The sequence below is a fragment of the Canis lupus genome, chromosome 28 (genome assembly GCF_003254725.2).
Source record: "Canis lupus dingo isolate Sandy chromosome 28, ASM325472v2, whole genome shotgun sequence".
Lineage (NCBI taxonomy): Eukaryota > Metazoa > Chordata > Mammalia > Carnivora > Canidae > Canis > Canis lupus.
The window spans coordinates 35,215,370-35,242,109 of NC_064270.1; the positions used below are offsets into that span (position 1 = coordinate 35,215,370).

Sequence of the window (26,740 nt, forward strand, 5' to 3'; positions counted from 1 at the left end):
GGGCAGCCACAAAATGCCAGTTGCACCAAAGTGCGATGGATTTTTAAAATCCTGCAAAATGTTTGTGGTTCTCTTTAGAAGGCCTGGGTCTAAAGACAAGCTTTTGTTAGAAAGGTTTAAAACTCTGAGGAACAAAGTAGTCTTGGAAGCTCTCTCAAAAATAACCAGGCTGTTTCCAGAACTGAGAAAACAACCAGTGCTCCCACTATTTAAATTAGTTTGGAATAGGCCCATTTTCCCATCATCTGAGTCCTATTTTGATTTCTCCCACCCTGAAGATATACACTGACTTCTCAATTAACAGAAAACCAGCATTATTTGTGAAAATGGCTGAGAAGTCAACGATGACAGCAGAAACTGCTGTTAGGTATTCACATAATATATTACAGATGATGATAATTCTTGCCCTTAGAGATCACAAATTCTAAAAGAAAAACGCGGGGTATATATTTTTAATTTTTTTTTAACCAAAAGTGTGGGTTAGCAATTCTTTTTTTTTTATTTTTTTATTTTTTTTGGGTTAGCAATTCTGAAGCTACATTAGGAGTATGTTCTAAGACTGAACAAGTAATGCTATCAGGAATAATGAGTGGCAGGTTTCCCACAGAGAAGGGAGCAGGGGGAAAAAAAAAACTTCAAATAATTTTTTTACTTGCCATCTGTCCACAGAAACCAAGAATATTATACCCAGTTTTCAACAGTAGCTTCTTCCTAACAAACCAAAACTTTAGGAAATGGGCAAGGTCATAATGAACCCTGTGGTGTGAAACTGGCATTGGCAGGAATTTCTGTTTTTTTAAGACGCACACACAGAGAAAGAAAGACAAATATATATGTGTATATATGTAGAAAGAAATACACAGAGAAAAAGAGCTAGAAACAGAGAAGCAGAGTTAGAGGGAGAGGAGTAGCACACACACCCTCAAATTTACTTCATTGCTCTGTTATAGCTGACAGGGCCAGGAAACAATGATAAGCCAATGGCAATGCCACTTAGTGCTCCAATCTTGGTGTCTAAGCACAATTCTCCACTAAAAGGAACCAGGGCTCCTGGTGGATGGAACCTGTAATGTCTTACTGAGAAAGAGCAAAGAAGTGCTCAAGAACCATGTGGTCATGTGAGCAGGACACAGAAACCCTGAAGGGGCTCCCAGAGGCCACATCAGGGACAATCTGAACTAAATAAATGGGCTTAGTAATGATTTATAATCCATAAAATAAAGAAAGAATTTATGTGCCCATATTTAAATAAAGAAAGAAAGAAAGAAAGAAAGAAAGAAAGAAAGAAAGAAGAAAGAAAGAAAGAAAGAAGAGAAAGTTTAGCTTTTCAGAAGAATTCCAAATATTAACTGTAGGAATGTCAGAAGTAGAGAAATCACTGATTTGGTTACCTATCAGCATCATAATGTCAAAGAATGATCTAAGGATGCTAAAACTAGTAGGCAAACACACGATGAGAAGCATACTTTATATTGTCTCAAAGTATCTCCTCATATCTTTTACTTTTTTTTAAGTGAATCATTGATTTTTTTTTTTTTTTTACTCCATTGTGTAAAAACTCTTGAGAATATTTACCAGAAGATATACAAAAATGCTCATCACGGGGCACTTGGGTGGCCCAGTTGGGTAAGCATCAACTCTTGATTTCACCTCAGGTCTTGATCTCAGGGTCATGAGTTTAGGCTCCACACTGGGCATGGAGCCTATTAAAAAAAGCCAGAAATGGTCATCACAACACTGTTGGAATAGGAAACTCTGGAAGCAACCCAAATGTCCACCATCAGGAGAACGGATATATAACCTGTGGTACAGTCACACAGTGGGACAGCATAAAGAGGAAAAGCACAGGAAACCCAGCTCTAAAGCATCAGGATCATGCGTGGTTCTTCAAGCACGGTTTCAAGACCATCAGCATCACTGGGCTTGTTAACCACCACGCTCTCCTCCCCACACCAACTGGATTATAAACTGGGGCAGGGGCGGGGTCAGCGGGGCAGCAAGTCGGTTGTGGAAGGCCTCCAGGGGAGTCTGTTAGACTCAGGTTAGAGCATCACTGTTTTGGCTGAATGTCAGTAACACCTGGGCAAGACAAGCTGGTCTCAGAAGAACACAATATGTCCATTTAATAGTGAATAACTGGCTAACCGAAATTAATGGTGTTTATACCAAAAACATAGTAAAGCTATAAAGAAAGGCAAGAAATGATTAATACAAGTTACTTTGTGGAAGCAAGTGGGTAAAGTATGGGGAAGGGCCACACAACAGCCTCTGAGAATAACAGCACCTTATTTCTTCCATTAGGCAGTGGGTATGAGAATCTCCCCACATTTTTTAAATGATGGGGGAAGACAATACCTTTACGATGAACAACAAGGAAATCATCACCTCATTGCTATCAAATTTAATTAAAGTTAAGGGAAAAATCTTATTACGCTTCCTGATAGGATGCACCGAGGAGGACACCACAGCACTTCTGTGGTCTTCCTGCCGCAAATGTGTAACTGGAATCTAATCCTCAGGAAACATCAGACAGGCTCAGGGATGTCCTACAAAACACCTAGTGGTACTCTTCTGAAATGTTGAGGTCATGAAGGGCAAGGAAAAACTGAGCAACTGTTTCAGACTAGAGGTGATTAAAGAGAAATGACAATTACATGCAATGTAATTTATATTGGATTCTAGACCAGAAAAATACTTTTTTTTTTATTATAAAGGACATTAGTAGGGAAAGTCATGCTATTTGAATGCCTATATATTAGATAATCATGAAATGTCAATTTTACCTTTCTGACTTTGATAATTACAGTGTCGCTGTGCCCTGTTTTTAGTAAAACTTGAAGTATTTGGAAGCAAAGGCCATTATATCGTTAACTTTCAAAAGGTTCGAAATAAAAAATGTGCATGTCCGTGTGTCTGTGTGTGTGCATGGAAAGACAGAGAATGATAAAGCCAATGTGGTGAAATATTAACACTTAGGGAAGCTGGCTGGGTGAACAACATATGGAAAATCTTTGACCTATTTTTGCAACTTTTCATAAGTCTGATTTATTGTAAAATAACAATTTCAAATCATTTAACTTGCCATTTGTCCACAGAAACCAAGAATATTATACCCAGTTTTCAACCAAGAATTCTTTTGGTTTGCTAACAGACCAAAAGAATTCGTTGTTACAATAACTCACTGCAACAAATAATAATTCATAGCAAACCTCTGACATTGGCAGCTCTAAAGAGAACCACCACCTATTGTCTATCCCTCCTCTCTGTAAGTCAGAACAATTATGTCTCAGAGGTAACAACCTGAAAGTGGCAATGCACAGAAGATGTTCTTATAATTCCAACTCAGAAAGTTATGTGACAAATTATCAAATCCCTCTGGGTTGCTTTCGCCTTCTGAAAAATGAAGGGATTCTATTCTTTCAGATTATCTTTAGGGTCTATTCTAATTCTTACATTGCCAAGAATCCATACATGAATTTTGTAATAAACATACTTACTGCTTGCTTTATAATTTTTTTTATAATTTTATTTTTTATTGGTGTTCCATTTGCCAACACTTTATAATTTTAAAGCAAAATATAAATACTACTAAAATCTGGAAGTTCAGGGGTAACCATAGCCTGGACAATACATTTTCATTAACTAGCTACCCTAATTCTATCCTCCATACTAGCTTCCAAAATGTATGACCTGGGGCCAGGATGGCATTTGGCCACTCACTTATTTCTTATAGTCTAGGAAATAATTTTCTTGTGCTGTTGAATTTCTGTCGCTGAACCAGCTTTGCCAATAAGCATAGCCAAACACCTCAATCATCAGGCTGCTGGGCACGCAGACACAGAAATTAATCTCCGAATCCGTGGCAGGCAAATAACATCTATCACATCTTTTAAATGTAATACGAGCAATGAAACAATCTGAATGGATTTTTATCTACTATTCTGGAGAAAATTTACTGGTACACTAAACACAATTAATATCCACATAGGTATAATGGTTATTCAGCTGACTTTAATAAACAAAACCAAGTAAGTAACTTAATTGTTGTGCCTGAATTGCTAATACTCTTTTTTTGTTCTATTTTTTGTTCTATTTTTTGGCTTAGATATCATTATTAAAACTGAACACTATGCTCGGGTGCCTGGGTGGCTCAGTGGGCTAAGCGTCTGCCTTAGTTAGGCTCAGGGCATGATCTTGGGGTCTGGGATCGAGTCTCACGTCAGGCTCCCTGCTCAGTGGGGAGTCTGCTTCTTCCTCTGCCTTTACGCTCCTGCTGTCTGTTTCTCTCTCAACAACAAAAAAAATTTTTAAAACGAAAAAAAACCTGAACGCTATCCTGTGACATCATGCTTATTTTTAAGTAATAAAAAAAGTACAACACATAAAGCAAATGGTATTTTGTAGTGGCTACTCACCTGAGAGCTCTTGCCACATTTAGCGTCTCCTGAAACGATCACAATTTGATTCTGAAGCAGATTCTCCATAAAGGAGTATTTTTCTTTCCATATTGGAAGATCTTCTCTCTCTTTTAGAAGTTTATAATAACGTGATGAGTATGGCAAACCATCGAAAGGGTTAAGTTCCAAATCCTCACAAGCCAAAATCCCCTCCTCATCCCCATCACTGGAATCTAGGGATTCGGGGAAATAGCGTTTCTCAGAGGCAGAGTTTGGGCATTCCAGTTCTTCCTCTTCCATCTTGTCCATGAGGGAGCTCAAGCAGCTGGCATCATATGTTCCAGTTTCTCCTACAATAACCCACTGCGAACAGGGTTGATACAGACTTGGACGTCTTAATCGCCAAGACTTTGGTTCAAAGTCTCCGCAAGCTGAAGTCCTCAAATCTGCATCTGGTCTTCCTCGCCCGGTTACCTTCTGTGCTGGCTCAGGTAAGCACTCTTCTGCACGTTGAACGACCGTCCATAAATCGCACTATAAACACACAAACAAAAAAAGGGGGATAATCAGGTACACATACAAGATGTGCAAAAGAAAGAAGCACAGGTGTTCAAAACAGAAGCAGTAATGGGTTTTTTTCTGTGAACTGGTTACTGCTGCCTATTTGAAAGACCAGGAATAATTCAGGCTAGCTCTTAAAGTCTGGTCAGCTGCAATTTTCTCCTGGCCAGCTTGGGGACAGTTCCACACTGGACCGGGTGCTCTCTGCCTAACCTCCAGCACAGGCCCTGACAGTGAACCAGGGGATGGGGGATGAGTGGGGGGGTGGGTACATGGTGGCTGTAAGGCTCCACCATGTGGTCTCTAGTTCCACCGCAAAAGAGATGCTGGATCGTGTCATGGGGAAAACTGTGAGGGCCCAGTGAGTGTTCCCCTAACACTGGTTTAATTTTAATTAAGAAATTCTCTAGCTTAAAGGAAGATTTTATACAAAATTTCATTTACATTTGCTTATGCCGGTTTACTATGACAGGTAAGGAAAGTGGATTTCTTTTTTTCCCTCTCAGGCTACAGTTAGTTAGCTTTTATTAATAAGATCTTTTGTTGGTTTCATCAAACCAGAAACCTCACACATACTTCTTGAAATTCCAGGGTCTTGAGCCCAAAATGTCAGATTCAAGAGGCAATAAAATATTTATTTTATTTATTGTCTTAAAGATTTTATTTATTTATCTGAGAGACAGAGAGCATGAGCAGAGAGCGAGGGAGAAGCAGACTCCCCACTGAGCAGGGAGTCCGATGCAGGGCTTGATCCCAGGACCCTGGGATCATGAACTGAGCCAAAGGCAGATGCTTAACCGACTGAGCTACCCAGGCACCCTAAGAACATTTTAAATGAAGAAGTCACCCAAGCAAGGGCAAATTTACTCCAGTAACTTATTCCCTACGTGTCAGGTAAGTGATCTTTCAATTATGATTGATTTTTAAAAATCCAATCAATATTGCTGGAAATAAGCCCCTTTTCCCATTAACCAGGTAAAAACTAGAAACACAGAGAAGAAACTCAAGCAAAAAAGAACACAGCATAGCCTATAATTCATGATATTCTCAGTTACATTACTCTTTTCACAGCACCCCATTTATGGTAACCATTGCTTTAGATGTTTAGGGGGCTCACAGGGCTAGCTCCTCATCCTATGTAATACGACAGGCTTCTTCACTATTCAAGCCAGGCTCCAGGGAAACACTCAGGAAGCACTTGTTGAGTGCCTTCTTGGGGCTTCAGTTATAACACACCTAAGGATACTTTGAGGTCAGGACCAACACTTTTATAAACTCACACACAAATAGGCCAAAAGAGGGAGAAATTAATAACCTCTCTGCGTTTATTCTGCAACTGGCACAAGCCGTATCAGTATTTTCTTAGATGTAATTAAGTACATACAAGAGATCCGTGTTTTGGCCTTTGGCAGATTTAGCAGTACCAAGAAGGGAAAACAAACATGGCAGGTTACATGCCACTAATAACTAGAGGGAGGAGAGAAAGGATGTTTTAGCTCATCAAAGGTAGAGTTCTTCAAAATCCATTCTGAAAGCTGCTGCTTCAAAATTAAAATGGTATAATAACATAAATGCAGTATGGATGAACGGCACAGCTCTTTGCTGCTCCTATGGGTGAGACCACATGGAGCCAGCTCCAAGAAACACGATGGCTTAAGATCACAGGACAAGGGCAGCCCGGGTGGCTCAGCGGTTTAGCGCCGCCTTCAGCCCAGGGCCTGATCCTGGAGACCTGGGATCGAGTCCCATGTCGAGCTCCCTGCGAGGAGCCTGCTTCTCTCTCTGCCTGTGTCTCTGCCTCTGTGTGTGTGTGTGTGTGTCTCATGAATAAATAAATATTTTTTAAAAAAATCACAGGACAAGCTAACTTTGAGAAGGTATCTAAGAATCAAAAAACTCCACTGCTTAAGAGAAGTTAACATTTGGTTTTATATTCCATTTTTCCTTTATTCTGCTTAGAATTCCTTCTAGAGGTTCTCATTCTACATATAAATTGCTCTTCTTATGACCAATGATTGCCATAGGAACAATTTCTGAACTGTTTTACCAAAACAAAACAAGCTATTATTTTTTACCAAATAAACACCCTTGAAATGTGTCTCTTTGTCGTATAATGCTCCCTAAAGGGGCAATAATCTTGTAATTAAAGTAAAATCTTATTTATAAAGTATTGACCACTTTGAGCCTGTGGGGGAAGAGTCGAGTTTTCCGAACGGCATGTCTCCAGAGATTGGAGAGTCACCAGGCCCCCTCAGCACATGTACACAATCCAGCTCCATCACCCACTTCTGTGTCACGTGGATTGAAGGTGGCTGCACACGCTCTGCAGGCTCCCCTAGGGAGGTGGAGTCTACTTCCTCTCCCCCTGTCTGGCCCTGTGAATCACTGTGATCAAAAGAATGCGGTGAAGGGATGTTGAACCACATTCACATGACTGGAACACGCCCTCTTGGAGCCAGCTGTCATTCTGTGAGACGCCCAAGCCACCGGAGAGGCCACTGGGAAGGGACTAAAGCTGGGCTTCCTCTGACAGACAGTACGGACGTGCCATGTGGGTAAGCCACGGGAGACCCTTCCCCAGGTCAGCTCTCCAGATGACCACAGGCCCAGCCAACATGACCGGCAAAAGCAGCACTCACGGCCACCCAGTCAATCCAAGGGACCGTGAGAGGGAACACACACGGTCACCACTTCTGTAGGTTCTCCGTTCCGGGGGTTTGGCCTTACAGCAACAGATACCCAGACCTCTGCCTGCTAGAACAGCCTAACTTTCTCTTCATGACTTGGGGTCACTGATCCATCAGTTCCCAAACAGAAAGATGTCCTCAGACTTTAGGGTCCAAGGATCCACTGGTCCAGAGCCCCTCTTTTCTTTTCTTTTTTTTTTTTAATTTATTTTTATTCATTAATGAGAGAGAGAGAGAGAAGCAGAAGCAGGCTCCCTGCGAGGAGCCCGATGTGGGACTCTATCCCAGGACTCGGGGATCATGACCTGAGCCACCCAGGCATCCCCGGAGCCCCTCTTTCTGTAGGGATTCAGTACCCATGTCACACTGTGGTCAACATGCTTACCTAGCGGGGCCTTGTCTGCTTTTCTGACCAACTCTACCAGGCATGTTAGAAACCAGTTAGGCTTGTTTGACAAAAATACTTGTAAAGGTTGAGTCCTCAAAAGGTTCTATATTGAATCCAAGGAGTCTGAGGGGCAGAGCTATGAAGTTTGTGACAATCTGTTTTCACTACTCAGAGGGACTCTCTGCTGCTCCGTAGTTTGAGTTCCAGATTTAGAGGGGGGCAGTGGCGGAGTTTTCATGATACACAACACCTCTCTGCGTTTATTCTGCAACTGGCACAAGCCGTATCAGTATTTTCTTAGATGTAATTAAGTACATACAAGAGATCCGTGTTTTGGCCTTTGGCAGATTTAGCAGTACCAAGAAGGGAAAACAAACATGGCAGGTTACATGCCACTCAAAATAAAAGTTAATAAAATTTGTTCTGTTAGCAGTATCAGGTACATTTCACTACAAGAACCAGAAAGATTGGTTTTTGCTCCTTTTCAAAGCATTCTTACATATAAATTGTAGCCTGCATAATTTGTCAAGGACTGCCCTTTGAAGTGAGTCTATTACGACTTTTAAATGAGCATTTATGAAAACAACACAGAGCTAATGTAACATGAAACTCCCTCAACAAGAAAGACTCAGAAGTTGGTGTAAGATGAGCTATGTCTTAGTCATCTGGATCCTTGACTCTGATGCAGTTAATTCTAGAAATATAGTTCACAGAAAAGATAAAGTTTGCAAGGGATTATGTAAAACAAGATTGCGAAATTTGTCCTGAGAAACTTTGGGTTAGGTTTTATGGTTCAATGCTCCTCTTCGACATTTTCCTCCGTGTTCAATTTACTATAAATACATTCTTCACACCTATCAAATTCTCAAAGGTACAACATTAGGATTTTGCAGAGATCGAACAGGGCCTATGTGGTCTCATTCAGTCTCACAGCTTTGGTGCCACCTATATGAGGAGGACTCCCATTTACACGTCCTGTCAATCCTCACTCTAATCTTCGGTCTCCTATGTTCTACTACTGCCTCATCACATCCCATGTGGATTTTTAAAAGGCATTTCATTTCAAACTATGTCCTAAACCGAGCTCTCGATATTTACCTCAAAGCCACAAACCTGGTCTTTTCCACACCAATTACTTCCTTTCCTTCAATTGCTCAGACCAAAAAATCTGAAGTTATTCTTGATTTTTCTCAATCTTGAATTCCACATCTGTTCCTTCAATGGATGTACTAGGCTGATAAGCCTACAGAGATGTGCACATCCTAATCCCCAGAACCTAGGAACGTGTGCTTTGAATGCCACAAAGGGCTGAAGATGTCATGAAGGTAAAGTCCTCGAGCTAGGGGGACTATCCTGGTGAGTCCAATCTAATCTTGAGAGCCCTGGTATCAGACCATCTTTCCCAGTTATAGTCAGAGGGAGAGAGGACAATGGAAGATGGGCCAGAGCGATAGATACAGTGCTGTTGGCTTTGAAAACAGAGGGAGGGCCATGAGCCAAAGAACGAGAGGGTGGCCTCTAAAAGCTGAGTAGACAAGGAAATGGATTCTCTTCTAGTCTCCAGAAAGGAACACAGCCCTGTTGACCCCTTGATCATTCGATGGACTTCTAACCTATCAGACTGGAAGAGAATAAATAACCACTAACTTTGCAGTGATTTGTCATAGAAGCAACAGAAAACAACCTGATCATGTCAGTTCTATTTTCAAAATACATCAAGCACCCTTGGTGCTCCGCTGGGAGCAGGTGGTCACCTGGATCACTACAGCAGCCTGCTGGCTCGCCTTCTGGTTTCACTCCTGGCCCTATCAATCACTTCTCAACCGAGTCACGGTGGCCCCGTTAAAGTCAGCTCACATGTCCTCTGCTCAGTCTCTACTGGCTTCCCATCTCATCTTACTCCAGGGAAAACCCCACTTAACAGGATCAACAAGGTTGGAGGCCCTGGGCTCAGCACAACTTTAGCCTTGTTTCCAACTGCTCTCTCCCCTCCCCCCCCCCTTCCAGCCACGTGGCCTCTGGATGTTCCTCAGACACCCTGGCACGGGCTGGCCTCAGGACTGGCCTCAGGACGCGGCGCCTGCTCCTGGGGTTGAAATGTCCTTGTCTCAGGTGTCCCAGAGGCTAGCTCCCTTTCCTCGTAAAGGTTTTTTTTTTTTTTTTTTTTTTTAAGATTTTATTTATTTATTCATGAGAGACACACACAGAGAGAGAGAGAGAGAGAGGCAGAGACACAGGCAGAGGGAGAAGCAGGCTCCAGGCAGGGAGCCCAGTGCGGGACTCGATCCCAGGACTCCGGGGTCACACCCTGGGCCAAAGGGAGATGCTCAACCACTGAGCCACCCAGGCATCCCCCTTGTAAAGGTCTTTATCAAATGTCAACTGGATGAGGGGCTTACTGGCCACCCTGTCTAAACTCTGACCCACACCCCCTGCGACTCATACCCACTTCCCAGCCTCCTCCTGCTTTGTTCCTTCCCCTTGATGCTCACCATGGTCCAGCAAAGTCTACACTTGACCTCTTGATCTTGCTTACGTATGGCTGGTGTCCTCCACCAGAAGGCCAACACCAGGAGGCAGGGATTTGTGTCTATTTTGCTCACTGCTGTCCTACAAGAGCCTGGCACCTGCTAAGCACTCAATCAGCATTTGTTGAGTGACATTAGTACCTCAGAGGTACTTTTACTCAACTTTTCCAAGTTGCCCTACACTGTGTCTGTGACAACGTCCTTTAAAACTCCTCAGGATTCGGTCCCTCCCATTTCCCTACACCTTCACTTCGTGCCGACATCCTACTGTTACTGTGCTGCTGGATTTCTGTGACTTTGTGTCCCCTTCCAGTCATGCAATCACAGAATCATGCTATTCCAAAGGCTCTGGCCTGAAATTGTCGTGAATTCCCAGACACGGCAATATTTCTCCAAACTGAAATATTTGTACAGGTTCTTAGTTTTCCCTTGACTCATACACCCAAACCACAGCTCATGCTTTTTTCAACATTAAAGCCGTTTTCTTCTTCCAGAAGAGTTACGGTGCAGAAAACAGCAGAGCTGAGATCTCAATCTGTCGGAGGCGCGTCCCAAGCTTGCTCTGGGCCACCCATGGTCCCAGCAGCCTGGAAATAACCGATATGGACGAGGCAACGTCCTTAGATACCAGGGAGCTCCTCAGCTGTCTGGACTACCTACCATCCTTTCCCCCACGCTTCTGGTCTCGCTACTTAGACGGTTATTGGAGCGATGCCCTCTTTGGTAATTTCCACAGTCTGAGCCTGAATATTGTGGGTGTTTAATCAGCAATTAGAGGCTGAGCAGCTAATGACTGAATCACTTTCCGTTCTTTAGGGATTTTTCCACTTCTAAGACTTCCATCTGTCTGTTTTATTATAGGTATTATTCATGATCTAATAGGTTTTCTCTGTCCTCAAGTTTTCTCATCTTCCATCCCTGTATTTCTGGCCTTCCGTTTACTGACTCAGCCAGGACCCGAGTGCTCACTAAGTGTCTACCCTGCAAACAGGCCAGTGCCACAGAGAAAACAGCCAGGTCTGGGTCCTGTCCTCATGGAGCTTACCGCCCAGTGAGGCAGAGTGTGGGGTGTGGAACAGAGATGGTCTACGACACACGGACTTAGTCTTATGGTCAAGTAACTAGAAGAAGGAAGATGTGGCTGGTACATAAAAGGAGAAAGGCTCTGGTACAGATGAGCTCACAGAGCAGATGGGGCCAGATCACCAAAGATGGTATATACACTAAAAAGATTGTGTTTTATTTTAAGTGCCATGGGTCTAACTCACCCTGTCATTTTGTGATTGAAATTCTTATTTTTACTTTCTGCTTTTCTTTACAATTCTTCTCTTAAATTTGATATATCACATATTTTTAATACTAAAGATCATAATTTTCTTTTTTTTTTTTAATTTTTATTTATTTATGATAGTCACAAAGAGAGAGAGAGGCAGAGACACAGGCAGAGGGAGAAGCAGGCTCCATGCACCGGGAGCCCGACGTGGGAATCGATCCCAGGTCTCCAGGATCGCGCCCTGGGCCAAAGGCAGGCGCCAAACCGCTGCGCCACCCAGGGATCCCAGATCATAATTTTCTTAAAGTCATTAGTGAATCTAGTTCTAGGAAAGCTGGTAACAGTTTAAGGCAAATGGCAGGATGAAACACATAATGGGGTTACGAGTTGGCTTACCAAGTCAGGCAAAAAATCATTTTCATGTACAAGAATTCTTAAGATTTATGAAAACTAAATAACATTTCTTGACCTGAGTATTTTAAATCATTTTCTGATAGGTCTATGAAAATAGTCTGTTCTGTGATCTAATTCACAGTCAACCCCTTTTTATCTCTACTCTTTGGGGAACAAGTTCTGAGAGAAAAGGGAATAAGTACACACATATCTTGCCTTTTTAAAAAAGTATTCTTTTTATATGACTCCCAAATCTGTGTTGCCACTATTTGACCAATGAATTTTTCTTGAAGACTCAGTGCTAATTTGTTGAAACTTGAGAAACATTTTGGTATCTATTTAATGTCTCCTCATATTCCGAACAGCAGTAAATTATCATTAAATATTTGTATACAGGATCAAACAGAACCAATAATTTTAAAAATGCCTAAAGATGAGTCTTCTGTAAATACTAATCTGAAAAAGTTGTCTTTTGTCATTTGTATCCCTTAATTCAGTGATTCCCTAGTGTTGCAGATTTTTTAATTGTTTGAATCACTATGCCTGATAAAGTGAACACTGATCTCTATTATGTTAGTCTAAGTATTGAAAAATAAAAAGTATTAATTCTAGCCATTTATGGGAAGAGCTCAGCAAAAGGAGGTATCTGTCTACGTGGAACCTTCGGAACCAAGCTATAGGACTAACAGAAACACTTGCTACACGTACTCAACACATTTATTCAGATTTTCACTTTGTCCTCTCCCTCTAGATGCTCTGCAGACTTACTAAAGTCAAGATCCATTTGTGAGCCATCTTTACAACTTGTACAAAAAAAGACACAGGGTTTTGCACAGACTAGGTGTTCAATAAATATTTGCTGAACTAATAAACAATATCCTTGTAACCCATAATTATAATGTTTAGAACAGAGAGGGTTAATGAGGCATTACAAATGAATAATAACTGTCTTCAGGATAAAGGGCTATTATTTTTTAGAGAACAGGATCACTGATCCAATATGCTATGCCAATTCTATTCAAAATGCTTATTTGTGGCAACATAAAGAGATTGCACTGAATATAAATCAACCCATTGCTTCCTTCATTGAAGAAGTCTTACTATTAAAAACGTCAGCTCAGTGCAACAGTATGATTAGTGCCATAGTCTATTTACATTCTGGCACAAGTTCCTTATCTTCCTGCCAACCAGTAACCGTCTATGGACTGGAACTGGTCTGCAGATCACACTTCGAGAAACATGGTTCTCTACTGCTCCTAGAGTTGGGCTGATAGCAATAATGGTAATGATGATAATTTACCAATTAGCCTTTATAGAGTGTGCTTATTGGGTGCCAGATGCTCTATGTGCTTAAACACTTTGTATGGATTATTTCATTTAAACTCTTAAAGACCCCATGAGGGTTTACTTTATTATTTCCATTTTTCAAATGAGGAAATTTAAGCCTTCAGAGGTTTAGTTAATTTATCCAGCTTCTAATAGCTCGTCTCTGGGAGAGCAGGTGCTTGAAGTCAAGTGGTCTGATCTCAGCTTAACCCTAGTTAAGTGTACAGTATATGCCTAACCACACTGTACCATACTGCTTCCTGACTGCATAAAAGAACAAGGGCTCATGTTGAGCTGTGGGCTGAAGGAATACTTGATGCTATGTGAGATGTCAGGCAGAGTGGTCTGGAAGAAATACTACAGAACAAAACAAATGTAGTTCTCTTATGGAAAGAAAAACATTGAAAAATTTTGAAAAACATGGTTGTGATCACCCATGCGGCATTACAGTCAAATATTTAATATGTAAACTTTATCTCCAAGGCATGTTATACTCGAATTGAAACAATGGGCTTGTGATTACTAGGATTTTTAGAAGGTTACCCTATTGTTTGCTTTTAATTGGCTCAGAGCTCCCCAAAGCACATTCTATTTGGCTTCTAGTATCTACTTAAAACCTTTCTTGAACAAGATAAAAGTTCAGTTCAGAATTCACTAAAAAAAAATCTGGGATGCCTGGGTGGCTCAGTGGTTGAGCATCTGCCTTGGGCGCAGGGCGTGATCCTGGGGTCCAGGGATGGAGTCCCACAATGAGCTCCCTACAGGGAGCCTGCTTCTCCCTCTGCCTGTGTCTGTCTCTCTCTGTGTCTTTCATGAATAAATAAATCTTTTTTTTTTTTTTTTTATAAATCTTATCTCCAGACTTCTAACAAGTGACTTTGTTTTGATTTAATTAGCTGGCAAATTAAATTAGCTGGCTTTTAAAAAACCCTCAAATTAAAAAAAAAAGATCCACTTTTAACTCAATTTGGTTCATATTAAATGCAGCTAAAATAACCAATCCTGCACAATTAATTTAAGAATACTATTTTCCACTGGTAATTTAAATTTTTGTAGACTTATATACAGAAAGATCTCCTGATCATTTTGCAGTAACTTTAATAACACAATAATAGATTGATAAACTATGTTGCACATTCTATGGCAAGTGGAAGAAAATTTAATTTTAGGGAATGCCAATGCACGAACCCCTCAAAAGCAGGGATTCTGCTTTATTAAACTTTCCAGATTTTAAAAAAAAATTTGATTTATTCATGAGAGACACACACAGAGAGGCAGCAACACAGACAGAGGGAGAAGCAGCCTCCATGTGGGGAGCCTGATGTGGGACTCGATCTCAGGACCCTGGGATCACGCCTCGAGCTGAAGGCAGACGCTCAACCCCTGAGTCACCCAGGTGTCCCAATCTTTCCAGATTTGGGGCTTACTTTTTTCGCCTCTTCTTATTAGTCTCCCTGGGTTCATCCACCCCACCCAACTCCTTGTGACAAATAACTGTGTACCCTCGGGGTCCTAGCCTTGACCTGCTGCTTGACTCTCTTCTCATTCCACATAATCTCCCTGGAGAAAATCATTCATATTTTAACTCCAATTTCTGAATGCTTAATCTAAATTTCTACCTTCGTCTCAGACTTCTTTCTTTAGTTCCTGACCCACACATCCAACCATTACTTAAGGGAAATCCCAATTTAGACAGGCATTTCAAATGAACTACATTCATCACGTATGCATTTCTCATGCTTCCTAAGAAGAAAAAGACTTCTTTCCTTCTCTTGTGTTCTAGATTTTGATAACTAACACAACTGTTCCCCCATCACCTGGGTGGCATCCCTGGCTTCTCCCTCCTCCTCCCCACCTACAACACCAAGACCTGCTGCTTGGACCCTCTCAGAGGCCCCTCATTCCATTCCTGTTCACTGCCCTCCCAACCACCACACTTATTTTTTTCATTTCTTCATGGAATTACTACAAAATCTCCAGTTTGGTTTTTCTGCCTCTAGTTTTGGCTCTCCACCAATCCGTCATTCACATGCTGCCAGTGATCCCTTTCAAAAGGAGAACCGATCACGTCACTGACCCAAATCCTTCTCATTACCTTCAAGATACAAATCTCACTCCTTTTAGTTCTTTCTGATTTAATGCATATCTGCCTCTCAGCTTCATTTCCTTCTATGCTCTTTTAAGAAGTTCCCTCCACTCCAGCCACAATGGAACTTCTGCTCAGAGCTGTACTCTCGTGCCCCGTGCCTTTGCCCGCGAAGCCCTCACACACTCCATCTAGTCATTTCCTATTCCCTTTATGAAGAGCAACCTCCAGGAAGTGCCTAATACATTAAGGATGCTCAATAATAAGTGTTTGCTGTATGCCGGCAATAACAACTATTTACATTTAAGAAGTTCTTTCCAATATACAAGATACTTTCACTTATATCTATAATCACATTTAATTGATTTTGATTTTCACAACTTGACTGTTGGACAATCATTGAAGATCTTATTATTCTCAGTTACCAATGAGGAAATAATAGCTCTTGGGTTTCCAAAGTGGCATAGCTAGAAATTAAGGCAATCATCTGTGACTAAGGGCTTGTCCTCTTTCTATTATTATCGTACTGAAAACCCACTATGAGCTAAAAGGAGTACTGGACTTGGATCCTAAAATATTTAATTTAATCAGAGGCACAGACCCATCCATGCACATAAAATGGAAGAAAACTCTACAAGAAAGCAGAGTACAGGGCTAGGTGCCAAACTGGGTAGTGCTCCAGTAGAAGTGCATTTTGTGGGCATCAACCTAATCCTGGAAGACTTTCCAGATGCGGGGGCAGCAGCATGGTCCTGCAGCCCAATTATACGAAGAATGAGTAAAACGCTGAAAGAGCATTCCTCTGCTCCAACGATTTGAGTGCAGACCAATACAGATCCAGACGACAAAGAGGAAACAAGTTAGAAATGGAAATTTGTTTTCTACCTTGACTGAATTTCTTATAAGTTTCCGAAAGTAGCAGAGAAAAAGAGAAAAAAGTACCCTCACGCTGGCAAAACAAAAAGCAAACAGAAGTCCAGTAACGAAAAGGAAAACTTCCTCTGACTTATAATAGTAAGGCTAGGAAACAGTGCAGTCATTTGCTTGTCTTTTTTTTTTTAAAGTCATCCTACTTCATTAAATAATGATAGCTTTCTACCACAATTATTTTTACCTTGACTTCTGATGTAGCTAAGAGATTGAAGTAAGAAAAAGGCTGCATCTGTTTCTTCATTGCTACTTTATTCCCTGGTGATAGTGTTCTGGTTTGCTACATTTAGTTAAGTATCAGCAAAGTAAATAATGTAACTATTCTAATTTGATGAGCTTGGAAACTTCTTCAAAAGTCAGGACTTTTGTTTTTTTACCTGACCGCCAATAACATCCTGAACCTGCCAATGGAAAGAAATAGAAAACACATGGTGGGAAATCCCCACAAGGGGCAACATCAAGACCTTTGCCATTCTTCTTCTCAACCCCTACCCCATTAGCAACTTTGTGACCTTAGGATAGTTCCTCTAAAAATAAAGTGTATCTGTTTATCTAAAGCAATTTCTCTGACCCTCTTCTCACTCAAGCAACAGGCAAGTACAAGTACACAGGGCCAGCTGCTGGAGGGGGAAAGAGAAATTGAATGTTGTCCTTAAACATTTTAGTACCCTTTCCTCCCCCCTTCCACCCCTCAGTCATTTGTTCCATCAACACACTATCCCCTAAAATCAAGTGTTGCTTTTCACAGTTGCCATTACCTACTGCCTGAAATATTTCAGTGCAAGACTTCCTCAATGTCAAGTTCATAGCTACCGATAAAATCATTCTTCTACATCAAGTATAAAGTACCAACACACATCTCCACTTTTCCAACCTTAAAATCTGCACAAATTCTCCAGTCCTCGTTACTTCAGCATGGAGATCTACAATGTTGTTCTTCTTCTTCTCTCTCTCTCTTTTTTTTTTTTTAAGATTTTATTTATTCATGAGAGAGAGAGAGAGGTAGAGACACAGGCAGAGGGAGAAGCAGGAGCTGGATATGGGACTTGATCCTGGACCCTGGGATCACAACCCTGAGCCAAAGATAGAGGATCAACCACTGAGCAACCCAGGCATCCCTCCTTGTTCTTTTTAAAATACAAATGCCGAATCCTGTACTATTTGAGAAAATACAACCCTACTCTTGTGTTAACAAAGGCCAGGTTTTTATCACTAATTTGTCACTTCATGATATTAATAATGGGCACCACTACGTTTCTTGGATGAAAAGACCAATTCACGATTTTGCTAACGATGTGAAAACTAGAGTTTGAAAACGCGGTACTACAGGAGTGCTGTTGATCTTAGATGTCGTTTGTCTAAAAATGCATCCCCTGGCCCTAAGCTTCGGGAACAGGTAATTAAAATGCCATGGAGGGTTTACTTTCCGATCTGAATTTATCACATCAATATTCTAGCTTATGAATCGTAGGTTCTGTATACATCACACCGAGTGTCAATATCCACACATAAACCTTCTTGCTTTGACAATTAATCTCAAAAAGGCCCCACAGAGTCCCAGCCGGGAAGCCCAGTTTGGTGAAACATAACAAATGTCCGTTTCCATCACGGAATATATGCTTCTCGGGTTCAATTAACCTCTGAACGGTTCTCCTTCTAAGAGGAAAGTAATTTTCCTTGGTGTCCCTGTCATCTGTGGGCTGGAAATCTCTCTGGTGGCAAAGAATGAGCGATCGCTTACACGACCCAAGGAGGGCTCTTCTCTCCATTTCCCCCAAGTGCTGTCTGGGGCCGCAGGAAGAACTGATGGAGGAGCCATAATCTCCAGACACGAGCACTGAATCAATCATGCGGCTTCCACCCGCCTGCTCTTTCCTCCCCAATCTTCTCTCTCCTCCATTTTTCTTTCCTCCTCGAGGCTCGTCTTTCTCAATCCAGGACTCTGTCGGCTGTTTGCATGTTTATCACCCACCAGGCACAGTCTCCCGTGGTCCTCCAAGATTCCTTAAAAGCACCACCTGGGGGGATCCCTGGGGGGGGGGGGGGGTAGTGGCTCAGCGGTTTGGCGCCTGCCCTGGGCCCAGGGCGTGACCCTGGAGACCTGGGATCGAGTCCTGCACCGGGCTCCCTGCATGGAGCCTGCTTCTCCCTCTGCCTGTGTCTCTGCCTCTCTCTCTCTGTCTCTCATGCATAAATAAAATCTTAAAAAAAAAAAAATGAGAGCACCACCCGGCACCGGCACCGGTATCTCAAGAGCCATTAGGATACTATTGTGTGGGACAATGTTACATTTGTTGAACGGCCCTGCAAAGTTTCGATACAAAATAACGTGGGTGGACTCCCCAGCTCCACCAAAAACGCGGAGGCTTGATGCAAACGAAACACACACACACAGACACGCGCGCGCGCACGCACACACCCCCCCCCCCCCCCCATCCACCCGGAAAGGCCCAACCCAGGCCGCTGCCTGAAACGGGATCCCGGGGATGACAGTGCAGCGCGGGGCCACGCAGCGCTCGCGGGTTCGGGGCTCGGGAGGCCCAGGTGCCCCGGGGCCGCCGACCGAGGGCTCCCGGGGGCACCTCCCCGGCCCGGCCGCCGCCCCGGCTGCCAGGAAGGGCCCGCGGGCTCCGGGAGGCGGGGCGGCCTCCGCCCGGCTGTCCCGGGGGTCGGGGCGGGGCGGGGCGGGGTCGTGCGGGGCCAGCGGGCGGGGGGGGCCCCCAGGCGGCCGCAACAGGTGCGCCGCCCCCCGCCCCCCGCCCCCCCTCGCGCCGCCCGGCCGGCCTTTACCTGCAGCGGCGGCTCCCGAGTCCGGGGAGGGAGGGAGGCCCGCGCTTCCCCGCGGGGCAGGCCGAGCTCGCCGGACGCACCGACCGACCGACCGACGGACGCCCGCGGGCGGCGACCGCGGCCGCGCAGGCCCCCGCCCCGGAGGCCCGGGCGCTGGCCCCGCTGGGGGCGCAAGGGCTGCGGGGGAGGCCCGAACGCCCGGCGGGGCTCAGGGGGCAGCGTCTGCAGCCGACGACCCGGCCGCCACCCTCGCTCGGTGGCCCCGCAGGCGCGCGGGCCCTTGCGCTCGCCCGCGTTTCCTCGCGGCTTTTGGTCCCTCCCTCTCGCCGTCCTCCTGGCCCCGCCCCCGCGCCCCCGGTTGTCAAGGCAACCCGGGCGACGCCAGCCGCGGAGCAGAGGCGTTAGGAGGGGCGGCGGCGGCGGCGGGGGCTCGGCCCTTGGGGCCCGGGAGCTGCTGACCATGGAGCCCCACAGTAAGGGGGCCGGGCGGGGCGGGCCGGGGCCTCCGGGAACCGGGGTGGGTGCCCGCGCGCGGCCCGCAGGCGTTAACGCTTGTAACGCGGAAACACGGTGTCCCCCCCGCCCCCGCCGCGCGTGTCGGGTCGGGTCGCGAGGGCAGAGGGGGTCCGCTGGGAGCCGGGGGGGGGGGGGGGGGCGGGGGCGCGAGAGCTCGGAGTGTGGACGGGAGGCGGCAGCGCCCCCGCCCGGTTCCTCCCTGGAATTACCGGGTATTGTCGCCTCCGCTCAGGTCGTCCAGGTCATGGTAGTTTTTAGTTCATTCATTCATTGTATTTTTCCTTTATTTTTTTTTTTACTGGAGTTCAATTTGCCAACATATAGCATAACACCCAGTGCTCATCCCACCAAGTGCCCCGCTCATGCCCATCACCCAGTCACCCCCACCCCACGCCCACCTCCCCTTCCACCACCCCTTGTTCACTTCCCAGAGTTAGGGGTCTCTCCTGTTCTGTCTCCCTCACTGATATTTTCATTCAGTTTCTCTCCTTTTAAGAACCGTCCTGCTCCTAGGAGTCAGCAGTTGAACCTGCCACGAGGGTGGGTCTTGCATTCACGAGAGAGACCCTGTCCAACCTCTCCCTCCCCCTCCCCTCCACCGTCTGTGGTTTAAAGGAGGAAAAACAAAACAAAACAAAAAACAACAACTGAGCTGTGTCTAAGCCTGTTTGATTCATGGCTGGAGGTTCTACGAGGTGGGACACTACGAAAAACAAAATTATTTTTCTGTTTCCCACCTTGTTTGGCAAAACGTGGCCAGTCTGGAATCAAGAGATCCAATTGGAGCTCTATCTAAGTTAATGGGTCCCCGGCCTCCCAAGCCCCTCTAGGGCTGGAGAGCTCAGTCCTTCCTTTGCCAAGCTAATGTGTTATTGCTCCTTTTGTTCTTAAAATAAGAACAGTATTTCCCATAGTATTTCCCCAGTATTTCCCAAGACTAAATAGAGAAGGATGCAGTTTGACTCTCAAAACCAAGTCATCTTTTCTTGGGTCATTTCAGAGATGGAAGTACTCAGATCAAATCCATTCTCAGGGGGGAAATGCTGGCATTTTAAAAGGTCATTAGTTTCAAGCAAGACGGTTTTAAAGGTTTTGTCCCCCACCCCTTTCAACTCATTTGTTGATGAAAAACTTAAAAGGTGTGAGTTATCTATCATTTGCTTGAATTGAATTTATACACTATCCTGCCATTTGCATTTATAACTCTCAAGATTCTACATCACATCTAACTTGTCAAAAGAAACTGAACATAAGACAATACTAAAAGTTTTGTCTCCTGTCAAACTGATGCCAAGCTGTGTATGTTCTCTGTTTACGAAGAATGAGATGAAATATATCCTTTGGAAACAACTTTATTCCTTCCGATTTGTTGTTTAAATGCGTTAAGTATAAATTTCAGCCAATTCAGTGCTCACGGTCTTTATTCACTCCCTCATTCATAGTATCCATTGTGTTCCAGACACACTCTAGACAGCAGGGTGGCACGATGAGTAGGACACTGTTAGTTTGGGCCATCCCAGGAAAACCCTGCAGAGACTTGTTCAAGAACCACCCACACCTCCCTCAGGTCTGAGATTGGGAGAGAGGAGACAGATAGAAGGCTCCTGGGAGGAAGGAATAAGAGGCCTGCAAAATGACCCAGCAAAGAATAAGGGAAGGGGTTCCAGGCAGAGGGAACCCTGCAGTACATAGGTGCTGAGACCTGAAGTGCAGTGGGTTTGAGGCTCAAAGTAGATTAGTAAAGTTTTAGCTAATAAGACTTGAGGGTAGAGAGGAGTAGAAAAGACAGGTCTGGAAAAGTCAACAAGAGCCAGATCACAAAGGCTTGATAAAACTATGTAAGAAATGTATCAGGGGGTGTCTGGGTGGCTCAGTCAGTTAAGCATCCAACTCTTGATTTTAGCTCAGGTCATGATCTCAGGGTTGTGAGATGGAGCCCCACGATGGGCTCCATACTGGGCACTGAGCGTGTATAGTCTGCTTAAGGTTCTCTCTTTCTACCCCTCCCTCCCTGCTCCCTCTCTAAAAGAAAAAAGAAAAGGAAAGTATTATGTGTATGTATTATATGTTTATATCCCATCGCATTGAGTTTTGAAGTGGAAAATTTCTGTTAATTAATCCATGCCTGGGGTATAACTGTACGTTTATTCCTTTCACTATATTCTTAAATGCTTTTATCAGTTTAATTTTAAGTTTTTTTTTAAATTTTTTTATTTATTTATGATAGTTACAGAGAGAGAGAGAGGCAGAGACACAGGCAGAGGGAGAAGCAGGCTCCATGCACCGGGAGCCCGATGTGGGATTCGATCCCAGGTCTCCAGGATCGCGCCCTGGGCCAAAGGCAGGCACCAAACCGCTGCGCCACCCAGGGATCCCTATCAGTTTAATTTTAGATAATCCAAACAATCACCAGTTATCTTAGGAAGTTCTTTTTTTTTTTTTTTTAAGATTTTATTTTTAGGGATCCCTGGGTGGTGCAGCGGTTTGGCGCCTGCCTTTGGCCCAGGGCGTGATCCTGGAGACCCGGGATCGAATCCCACGTCGGGCTCCCGGTGCATGGAGCCTGCTTCTCCCTCTGCCTGTGTCTCTGCCTCTCTCTCTCTCTCTCTTTTTCTCTCTGTGACTATCATAAATAAATAAAAATAAAAAAATATTTAAAAATATTTTATTTTTAAGTAATCTCTACATCCAATATGGGACTCAAACTCACAACCCTGAGGTCAAATTCACATTATCTACTGACTGAGCCAGCCAGGTGCCCCAGGAACTTCTTTCACAGTCCAATAAGCACCATTGGGATAAATATTTACTAAATCATTCACTGTTAGTAAATATTTGGAAGACACTTAAAACATTAAATGATTTTTTAGGTCCCTTTTAACTTCAAAATTCATATCCAACCTTCAAAATTAAGATTTTCCCTGAAACATTATTTAATTCTCTCAAAAATATTGGAGAGCACTATATAGAGGGTATTAACAAGTATTATAATTATAACTACAATGATACTGTAACCGATATTATATTAACAATATATTGTGATACAATATTATCCAACGCATTTTAAACCTGGTGTTTACACGGCACCGTTTGTCATGACGGGTTTCAAAGAACATTTTACAACCGTGGTGGCACATAGCATCAGTGAATTGATTGAAAGGAAGAATTCTTCTTGATGAAGGATCCTTTAAGGATAAGATATACACCAAAGGACAACACTGAGGACCCGCTAGAGTCAGCCTTATCCATTCTGTTTCCACACACTTAGGTTGCTATTACTTTTAGAAATGACCTTTATTAACAGAGTCATTAAAATCCAATAAACATAAACTCCTCAGGCCCCAAAGAAGGATCATACTCTGGCTATAGGCAGAGGAGGACAGGGGCTACCACTATTTTACAGAATAATAATAAATCAATGAGCCAAGAAATGACTCCCCAGGGAAAGGGCAAATTAAGTAAATTCACAACCTCAGGCCGTTCAGAGTGGTTTTGGCTCAGCTCTCAGCTTTATTATTTTTTTCCTAAACTAACTACACTGTAGGCAAGATAACCCACGTATGAAATAACATGGAAAATCTACATCAAATTCTTTTTTTTTTGTTTTGTTTTGGTTTTGGTTTTGGTCTTGTTTTTAGAAAATATTTAAGTTCAACAGTACTGTCTCTTCCCTAATTTCTTAGTGACTGACAATGCCAAGGGGTAGCTTTGGGGGTCTTTCTTTACCCTCCCTCTCATGATCTTTCCTAGCCCACCAAATCCCCTAAGCAGACACACAATCTGAGTCTAAAAACTGTATTTATCACATGCAACATCGAGATAAGCCCCCAGTTCTGCATTAGAACCCCCTACTGCTGTCTACTCCCTATATAAAAATCTGGGTCTAGTTTAGGCCGGGCAGCAGTTGACTGCTATATACCTGCCCTTAGAAAGAAATGCCAAATGGGGATCCAAGTTGCTCCAATGACTAAGAGAATGAGGCATTCACTTAAAGGGCTGAAGCCTTTCTGCAAGCCTGTTTTTCTACTCATTTTTCCAGCTTTGATAGGATTACAACACCTCCCCAGTTATTCCAGCTGGAAATCAAAGAGTCATCCTTCACTCCTTCCTTCCACGCCCTACTCCTTGTACCATCCTGCCCACCAGAATGCCTGTTTACTCCACCTTCAAAATATGCCTCAAATGTGCAACCTTATTCCTACTGTCATCAGTGGGACCCCAAGCCACACCGTCTTGCTTAAGCCATGATCGGAGGCTCTCCTGATTTCTACAGTTCCTCTCTCCTGCCCCATCTGTGCTCCACCTGGAAGTCAGAGTGACCTTTTCAAAATAACATTTGACATCATGTCACTCCCCTGCCAAAAACCCTCCAGGGTTCTTATAATGATCTAGTTGCCTCTTCAGGCTTATCAGGGGTATGATCTTAGATAATTATGCTTCAAGTGTATGGGTCTTTTAGTCCCTTCACCAAGCTCCTTTAAGGACGGTAAGTCTGCACCAGCTTTTTCCCTCCTGTTCTGACGGATCTGACTCAATATCCTCTGGTCTTAGTTTCAAGGTCCCCTCTTCATTGAATCCTTCTCTTCAATCCTAAAGTAGGTAGTGCCCCCCTTCCTCATGTGATTCCTGCCTTTGTGTTTTTCTCTTCCTAGCAATGATAATTCGAAATTCGTTGTTAATTTAAAAAAAAAAATCTGTTTTCTCCACCAGATTGTAGGATTGTTTTAAAGGGCTCAGTCTGTCATTCTGGTCCCAGTGCCTGACATGAAGTAAGCCCTGAACTAGCATCTACGGAATGGATGGCAATGCTGCTAACAGCTGAATGCCTCATCTGATTTTATTTCCTTAAGAATGGGATGTAGTTAAAAATGAAAAGCCATTTTACTCTATGACAGGAAGGGCTTTGCACCAGTGAAATCTAAAGTGCCTCTTGTGTAGGATGCTTCAGGTAATGTTCATTTAACTCAGGTGCTTATAAAAGTTAGCTTGATTACAAACACAGCATTCCTTTTTGCTAGCCTAAATGAGATGTTTTCAGAATCTCATTTTATTCAATAAAATTAAGGAACTAGGCAAGTAATCTTATTTTTGAGACAAAAGACTCACCAGAATCATACATAGACCCGACAAAATCATTGCACTACAATCGGCTGCTTGTGTGTTAATTGCCTGGTAAGAGTTTGAGAAGTAAATAGGTAAGCCCAAGAATGTCTTAAAAAAATCTGGTTAACAGTTTCTTCTGAAGTAGTCTTAGCCCCTAAAGAATATTAATTCTATTAACTAGGCTTTAATTGAAGTGATATCATTAAGAAATAAATGCTTATATGAATCAAGTTCAAAATTAAAAAAAATTTTTCGAAGCAACATCTTTTAAATAGCCATCGTTTCAAATTCCCATCAAAATAGTAAAATTCATTGCAATCCTGACCTCTGGATGTTCAGCCAGCCCCGAAAAGGGGCAAAACGACTTGATGATCGCAGCTTTGTGTCACCAGAAGATCACGTTCACCTCAGCATCATTCCCAGACCAAGTCTATTCCTGGTAACTTGGATTTTACCTCTTGACAGGGTAAAGGAAGCACTGTTAGGACTTGCCTCCACCCCGTCACACCCAGGAGTTGAGCTAGCCAACCAGATTAAAGGAGGGGTTTGTGCAAACCAGCATCATCCAAGAATGGCCTGAATGACTCATTAAGTACACAAGGTGGTGTTAATTCATTAACAAGTAAACAACTCATATTGCAAGAAATGTTCTTGCATTTCTGCACTCACAGGGCTGGCTGGCAAGCCAGGGGCAAAGATGCTTCTCCTCAGGATCCTCCAGCCTGCATCCTGGGGGCATTTGCCTCCTGGGAGGCAGAAGGAAGGGAGGGGGCATCCCTTTCTCTTAGACCCCATGTGCCAGTTCTGTTAGCTGTGCCTTACCTTCTTCCGGGTTGTCAGGGATCCTTCTCTGGCCTTGTCGTCTTGGGGGTGTCCTCTCATCCTCAGACTCTCCTGCCTTCGTGTCTTGGTCCAAAATGCACTCACTGCCCATCCACCTGTCTATTCTTTAAAACAAGTTTCAGACATCACTGTCTCTTAGAAACTTTGCTACCTACCATCCCCCAACCCAAATCAGAGTTACTTTCTCCCTCCTAGGTACTGTCTGCATTTTATTAATACCTTTATTATTCTAACAGTTTGTAATCAAGATATCTATCTGTTCAACTCTTTCATTAGAAGTTAACTTGAGAGGCACCTGGGTGGCTCAGTTGGTTGAGCATCTGCCTTCAGCTCATATCATGATCTCAAGGTCCTGGGATTGAACCCCGCATTGGGCTCCCTGTTCAGTGGGGGCCTGCTTCTCCCTCTCCCCTCTCCCCTCTCCTTGCTCATGCTCCCATGCTCTCTCTCTCACACTCTGTCTCTCTTTCTCTCTCTAAGGTGGACAAATAGAGTCTTAAAAAAGAAAGTTAACTTGAAATGGATTAAGAGTTTAAACATAAGATCTGAAATTTTAAAACTCCTGGAAGAAAAACATAGGGTAAAACCTCCTTGACACTGGTCTTGGCCATGATTTCTTTGAGATGACACTAAAAACACAAATAACAAACACAACATCAACAAGTGGGGCTACATCAAACCAAAAAGCTTCTGTACAGTGAAAGAAACAACAAAATAAAAAGGCAATCTCAGATGAGAGAAAATATTTACAAGCCATCTATCTGATAAGGGGTTAATATCCAAAATATATAAGGAACTCAATATTACTCAATAGCAATAATAGTAATAATCCAATTAAAAATGAGTAGAGGACCTATATAGACATTTTCCCAAAGAAGTCACAGATATGCTTTGCTTTTCAAAAGTTTACCCTACTTGG

General features: G+C 43.4%; 1 protein-coding gene across 2 annotated transcripts in view; it reads right to left on the reverse strand.

The window, feature by feature from the left end:
- The window catches only part of DHX32 (DEAH-box helicase 32 (putative)), a 57,318-nt gene extending 31,904 nt beyond the window's left edge, over nucleotides 1-25,414 (reverse strand). Inside the window, exons 1-2 of one of the 2 annotated variants that reach the window (XM_049103574.1) lie at nucleotides 25,304-25,414; nucleotides 4,416-4,931 (exon numbers count right to left, since the gene is read on the reverse strand). In XM_049103574.1, the coding sequence (XP_048959531.1) occupies nucleotides 4,416-4,706 (291 nt within the window). In that variant the 5' untranslated portion in view covers nucleotides 4,707-4,931; nucleotides 25,304-25,414. Of the gene's footprint in view, nucleotides 1-4,415; nucleotides 4,932-19,359; nucleotides 19,634-25,303 lie in introns of those variants that run through there. The other variant, XM_025467596.3, reaches the window with a different exon arrangement.
- Nucleotides 25,415-26,740: the final 1,326 nt, after the last annotated feature.